Genomic DNA, 6,922 nt, shown 5'->3' with positions numbered 1-6,922 from the left:
ATTAATATAACTATTACGGTTTTTATTTTATTTTATAATTCGATGGTTGGATTGAAGAGATTTGAACCTTGGATATATTTGTTGAAAACAGTAGAAGTTTCTAAAATGAAAATTATCAAACAATTGAAGAAGAGATAAATCCGTGCATACATAATGTGGGGGGTAAAAACTCTTGAATAAACATCTGGGCTTTGAGCCTGATTGACTGGTACTAGTTTGTTTTGATCAGGGCCTCTAGGCCCACAAGCCAGTCCGCACTGTAAAGGTCCGAGGAGGAATGTTTCCTCGGACAGGCCCATTAATGACCCTGGGGCTTGCTAAATGGGTTAGAGGCAGAATTCTGAAAAAACTGATGGGCAAGGGGGTGATCCAAGCACCCTTTAGAAGCAAGGATATGTGAGGAATATCTAAAGAAAAGGCTGCTACCTCCACATTAAAAATCCTGCATCTACTTTCCTGACCGCATTAATGGGGAAGTGACCTATGAACAGTAGAATTCAGCCTTCCTGCTATTGTTTGAAGGCTTCAAGAAGGCGGTGGATGGGACAAATATCCAAAGGAACGATTTGTACGACACGTGGATAAACCAGTGAAGAAGAAGAAGAAGTATATAAGGAGAAGAGAGAGGAAAGAGAGGAGGGATCTGCACCTTCTGCTGAGAAAGAGAGGAACTAAGGATTGTAAACTTTGGCATAGAAAAAGAATATTTATACAACTCGTCTTCAGCTTACGTCTGAAGAGGTCTCTTTGTCATATTCGTTTATCATTTGCACCAATAGTGGCACTCTAGCCTGTTAATCAAACTTCTAACATCCCGAACCTAGATTTCAAATCCATACTCTACAAATTTTATTGCATAAGGCTTATTGGGCCTGAGCTCAACACTTGTTTTTGGGTCCGGGTACAATTGTGCGCTTACACATAATATACAAGAAACTATTTTTTTTAAGTATTAAAATATACTTTATGAAATAATTTGACACATTATAAAAGTGACACAATACAATTATTATTTTAACTTCTTCCTATCTATTTATTTATATATATATATATATATAAATATGTGATTATTTAAATTGGTTAAAATATATATATAAAAAAAAAAAATATATATATATATATATATATATATAAATATGTGATTATTTAAATTGGTTAAAATAACATATTAAAAAAGAAGAAGAAAAAAGAGAAGAAAGCCCAAAAAAAAAGAAAAAAGAAACGAACGAAAATTCAAAATACAAGCAGCGCCCAGTTAGAGGGGAAAGGAAGAGAGAGAGAGAGAGAGAGAGGAAACCAAAAACAAACAAAACGTATGAAAATCCAAAATACAACTAAACAAGCAACGCCCGGTTGCAGTTAAGCCAAAAACAAATAGAAACAGCCATCCAAAAAAAATATAAGACAAAGGCAACATGTGTTCAACGTGTACAGAAGCTTCTAACGTGGGTATTTTTGTGGAATACTTTTGCACTTTTTTCGCACCCATTTGGGAAAATTGTGTTTTGGTCGTCTAAAGAGAAAACTCTTAGCTCTACCGAAAGTTTTTCAGCCTTAATTAAACAACCACAAATACCATGCATTTTCTTCTCACTTTCTCTTCATAATTTTCTATTCCCCCTGTAATCACTCTAATCGAGCCTTAGCAACTCAACACCTCAATTTCAAAAAGGCAAATACTGTCCAATGAGAGAAAAAGTATCTAACTATGGTCCATGAGAGAAAAAGTATTAAAGACTACAGGGAAAAATGATCTCAATCAGCATACTTTAAAAAGAAAATTATTAAATTTGGTGTATATATAGACACACACACCAAATTCAAAATTAGAATCAAGGAGATTTTATTAAAATAGCAGACACTATACAAACTACATTGAATTTCCAACTCATTCAAAAAAAAAAAAAAATTGAATATCCAACTAAAATATGCTATACACCACAAAGAGAAATCCATTCATGCATAATTTTACGGGCCAGTTCAATTTGGAATGATTACTAGACGAGTTCACAACGGAAGCACCTCTTACAAAGTGACAAATAAACTTTTAGTTTTTAGTATTGTCAAATTGTCAGTTATGGAAGTTTGATTGTTGAAGACCCGAAAGTAGCTTTTTAATAGTACTATTTTTGAAACATGTTTGGACACAAGGATAGGCCACACCCATATTAAATTGAGAAGTGCAACAAGCAAACAAACCCAATCAAGTAATTAGAAAACAATAGTATTGTAAAAAAAAAAAAAGTTTTCTTTAGGTTAAGCCAATAAAATCAAAAGCCAACCATTGATGGTTCCCAATTAAAAAAATTCATTCAAATTGATAGCCTGTCTATTTTTCAAAGTTAAACTGATCTAATATAAGGGTGAGCCAAAATGTTGGTTTGGACATTGGATTTGGAGGATGCCTTGCTCTGGCCGTAGCAGCTTCTAATCCTGATATTGATCTTAAACGATTCTAATTAATGAAAATTTAAACATTTGTTGCAAAGAGAAGATGGTCACTTGGCACAACCATGAATTCTAGCTCCAATTTTTATTATATAATATAATATATGATATAGATGTACATTAGGTTGTAATATATGTGGTAATCCCATATTGAATGTAGAGACTTAAAAGAGAAATTATAACGATATAATATTTAGAGTTTGCTTAAGCGAACTTTATGCTTGAGGTTTGCTTGGGTGAAGATTGAGCAAAGGAGCAAAAGTCATTTGAAACTTCGGTTTTGAGTTTTCTATAGAATTGTGTAGACAGTAAGCCTAAAAAATTGAACCAATATCTAACATGACCCGCGAATTTGATGTGACTAATCCATTTATATACAAGTCATGGGTTGAGACTAAATAAGTTTGGGTCATATTTGAGTCGACATATATAGCTGACTCGTTTAATAAACGGGTTGTGTGTGTGTTCAACATACTAACCCATCTGACCCATTAACTTATAAAGGTATTAGCTTTTGTTATTATTAGTATTTTTTATTATTATAGCTTAATTTTTTTGTTGTAATTATACGTTTATTAATATATTTATGGTTGTAATTGTATTTTAATTTTAAAATATATGAGAACTGATAATATGTTTTTCTCATTAAGTATGGCCTATTAATCAAACAGGTTATTAAATGAGTCATTTGTATTAACCTTTACATGACTTGTTAATTAAACGGGTTAAACGTGTCGTGTAAGATTGACATGTTTAATAAACAGGTGATATTAAAGTTGATGATTTTTGACGCGTTTACTAAACAAGTCGGGTTCGGGTCAATTTATATAGTCGAATACTTATAGTTCGACATGATACAAATCCGACCCCGAACATAAATTGCCACCCTTAACATTAGTGATTGTTGTTAATTGTATTTCGAGTGTCTCGCTCTTCATTAGTGACTTTTCAATGGTATATCTTCAAGAATGTCTCTTCATTCTATATATATGTTGTTCTTTTCATATTCAGTAAAGGAGTTGAAAAATATAAGGAAAATCTATGAATTCTCTAAAATTGCTATTTGTAGAGCACTTATACTAGTTTAATGTTAGATTTTACTTAGTGAAATTTCTGTATGAGAATCGCTTGGGTAAGTGTGTTGGGAGATCGAGTGAGATATATATATATATATATATATTCCCTATTTAGGGTTCATTGTACACAAATTCATAATAGTCAAGAATTTTCCATGTACCTAAGTTATTAGGCCGAGTTGTGTAGCTCATTTGTTCTCTTATTGTCTCTCACTTCTGCTTCTTTATATCAATAGTTTTATTCTCATTATTTTAGAATTTGATATTTTTGGCAATCTTTCAAAAACTCATAATAATTTTCGCAATCAAATATTTTTTATTTTATTTTTTTGTTTGCGTGAGAGGGCTGTCTGAAAACTCTTTCACGTAACAAAAAAAAAAAAAAAAGATCAAGACTTATCTTAGATCTTTTAGTTAGCTAGTGGGCTACTCCTATTCCTCCAAAAAACGTCAAAAATTGTGGCTAACAATCACATTGATCACCCTATTGCATCTTTATAATTGACATTATTTTTATAAAAAACCGATGAAACAGAAATTCTATATGGAACCTTACTCATTGAATAATCAGAAAGTTAAGGGCATGTTTGGTAATTGTTTTTTCCCTTTATTTTTTGTTTTCAGAAACAATTTTCTATTTTTGAGACTAAAAAACTTGTTTAGCAACCTAAAATGAATAGAAAACAAAAACTGTTTGCAAAACTGAATTTGTGAAAGAAACTGAAAACATACAAAATATTGTTTTCAGTTTCTAATTTTCAAAAGTCAATAAAAACACGCATTTAATTTAATGAATCTGTCTCATTTAATGAATTAGCAATAGAGTTCAATCTTAGTAACAACATATTTTAATATTTTCTATTTTTTTTATTAAAAAACTATATTTTTAATTTCAACTAACAAATATGTTTTTGATTTAAAAAATACAAGAAAATTGTTTTATTTTTTTTTTATATTCCCAAAAACAAGTTTTTGAAAAAAAAAAAAAAAAACTGTTACCAAACATAACCTAAGTTTTAGTTGTCAAGAAAGAGACATGATTTCTAATTTTCATTGGAAAAATATTTTATTAACGAGAAGCCCTACATATAAATTATATTATTATAATATGATATGTCAATATGTGCAAACAATCTTTCTCAAAAAAAAAAAAAAAAAAAAAAAAAAAAAATAAATATATATATATATATATATATATATATATATATATATATATATATATATGTGCAAACAAGGTGCACAACCTACTAAGAAGTAAGGATCACCAAATCAACACTACTAAGAACTATATTTTTTATAAGAGCAGCATCACCCTTAAGTTGTATAGAATAGCTATTTACTTTGTAATCTAAGACTTACTTCCATCAGGTAACCTAACTTTTCAAGAATTTCATTTTAATTGGAATACATTGCAATCACGGTTTATTATTACTTAAGGGAGTAAATATGTTGGTTTTTGATTGAAATTGCAAAAGAGCAATCAATAGGCTACTTTGGCTCTTGACGTTTGGAGTTAAAAAAGGTTGTGTAGAAGTATAAGCAACCACTCTAGCAATTTCTTTTCAATAAAATTACTCAATCACCGAGGCCTAACCTAGCTAGCCAAACTTGTATGGTGCAATCCAATTCAAGATTGAGTGGGCTGCGGAGTTACAGATTACCCGATCCAAGTATCCAACCCATCACTAGAATCACAACCGTAAACCCCTTTCACTGTTTTTATTTTTTATTTTTATTTATTTTTGCCTCTTCAGGTGTGTCTGACAGTCTGAGTCTTTTTTTTATTTTTTGGGTGGATAAATATAATAAGATGTGTCTTATTTTTTGGTTTGGGTTCTATATCTAGTCCAGGCTAGCATCGGACCAATGATCACCCATGACTTCTGTGTACCACTAGTGCCACAAAGGTTTGAATTGGACCTCAAATTATCAACTTTTAAAACTGCCAAATGCAAATGGGTACTCTCTTTGCTTTTTAAACAAGTGCTGTGCCCCCAAACTCGAACTTTTGTCTCACTCTATAACTAATACTCTATACTATATATATATGTATCTCTCTCTCTCTCTCTCTCTCTCTCTCTCTCTCCCTCAAAGTTGTTCACAAAGTTCTGATTTTTTTTTTCTACCTGTTTCATTGCCCTTGTTTTGAAACTTTTCTTCTGTTTGCAAAAAGACCCCCTCCCCCCCCTTTTTTTTCCCACATGGCTTCCCAGATTATTGGGAAAAGTTCCTTTATGCAGAAACTGGAATCTTTTTTAGGCCTGACAAGCTCATCAAAGAGAGAGTTCTTGATTCTCCAAACCACTTTCAGAGTCTTAACCATTATTTTCATAGTAATTGCAATATCTGTAATGGTCACCAGCTCCCAATCCATCGTGATGTTTGGTTTCACATTCAAAGCCAGCTATTCCTACTCATCTGCCTTAAAGTATGTACTAATACAAGTATAACCCTTTTTATAAATGCCCATTTGAAAAAAAAATTAAGTCTTTTCGTTTTTAATCTACTAAATTTTAGAAAGCTGTTGAAGCCATTACTTTTGTTTCTCTCACAGATTCTTGGTTGGTGCTGAAGCAGTGGTTTGTGTCTTCTCTGCATTGTCATTGATCTTTGTTTACCTTCAGTACCGCTCCGAGTCACACCCCACCAACTATTTTTTCCTATTTTTGCATGACATGGTAAGCAAGATTTGAATGATTCAAAAGAAAAAATAAAATAATAATAATACTAATAAAAAACAACTATACTCTCTAATGCTAGTATTTTAATGCTTCGTTTGAACCATGTAAACACTGTGACACAGTCCATCCCATGTCACATTATTTTGTATTTTTTTCCCTTTTACAATTAATTGTATTGTATAATTTTTAGCATTGCTCGTGTCCGTGTGTATATATATATTTTTAATTTAAATTATGAATATAAAATTATATTACAGGCGATGATGATTTTGACGATATCTGGATGTGCCGCGGCAACTGCAGTTGGTTACATTGGTCGTTATGGAGAAGTCCAGATAGGTTGGGGATCCGTGTGTGACCGAGTGAGCAAGTTTTGCAACAGAACTGTGGTATCTATGGTTTTCTCTTATCTGGCTTTCTTTGCATACTTGACTCTTACAATTGTTTCTGCCACCAAGCTCAGGTCTCGAGCTACTGAGTGAAATCACCAAAGAACATAACGATTACTTGAAAACACCCAGTTGGGGCTACATCATAATGTAGGGAAGTTTTGTTTTGTTTTTAACAAAAGAAAGATTATAATGTTGGGGTTTTCTGCTTCTGCTCCTTAATAATCTCTTCTTATGTGAAGCTGCATTTGATTTTGAGTTGGCCACTTTCAAATTCATTTTGTTTGACCTGGACGTTTATGTTAAAAGTACAAGAATGTGCCAATTA

General features: G+C 31.8%; 1 protein-coding gene across 1 annotated transcript; it reads left to right on the top strand.

The window, feature by feature from the left end:
* Nucleotides 1-5,725: 5,725 nt before the first annotated feature.
* LOC142642683 (CASP-like protein 1F2) lies at nt 5,726-6,819 on the top strand. Its single transcript, XM_075817098.1, has 3 exons — nt 5,726-5,952; nt 6,079-6,202; nt 6,463-6,819. The coding sequence occupies exons 1-3, from the start codon at nt 5,726-5,728 to the stop codon at nt 6,685-6,687; spliced, it is 576 nt and encodes a 191-aa protein (XP_075673213.1). The 3' UTR covers nt 6,688-6,819.
* Nucleotides 6,820-6,922: the final 103 nt, after the last annotated feature.

The sequence above is a fragment of the Castanea sativa genome, chromosome 1 (genome assembly GCF_040712315.1).
Source record: "Castanea sativa cultivar Marrone di Chiusa Pesio chromosome 1, ASM4071231v1".
In the NCBI taxonomy this organism is placed as follows: Eukaryota; Viridiplantae; Streptophyta; class Magnoliopsida; order Fagales; family Fagaceae; genus Castanea; species Castanea sativa.
The sequence above is the reverse complement of the archived record's forward strand: the minus strand, read 5'-3'. Positions and strand labels throughout refer to the sequence as shown.

Excerpts from the sequence above, each read along its gene's own strand:
- LOC142642683 (XM_075817098.1), top strand. The coding sequence starts at position 5,726 with ATGGCTTCCCAGATTATTGGGAAAAGTTCCTTTATGCAGAAACTGGAA. Across the intron at positions 5,953-6,078 it reads TCCTACTCATCTGCCTTAAA|ATTCTTGGTTGGTGCTGAAG; the intron begins GTATGTACTAAT and ends TTTCTCTCACAG. Across the intron at positions 6,203-6,462 it reads TCCTATTTTTGCATGACATG|GCGATGATGATTTTGACGAT; the intron begins GTAAGCAAGATT and ends ATTATATTACAG.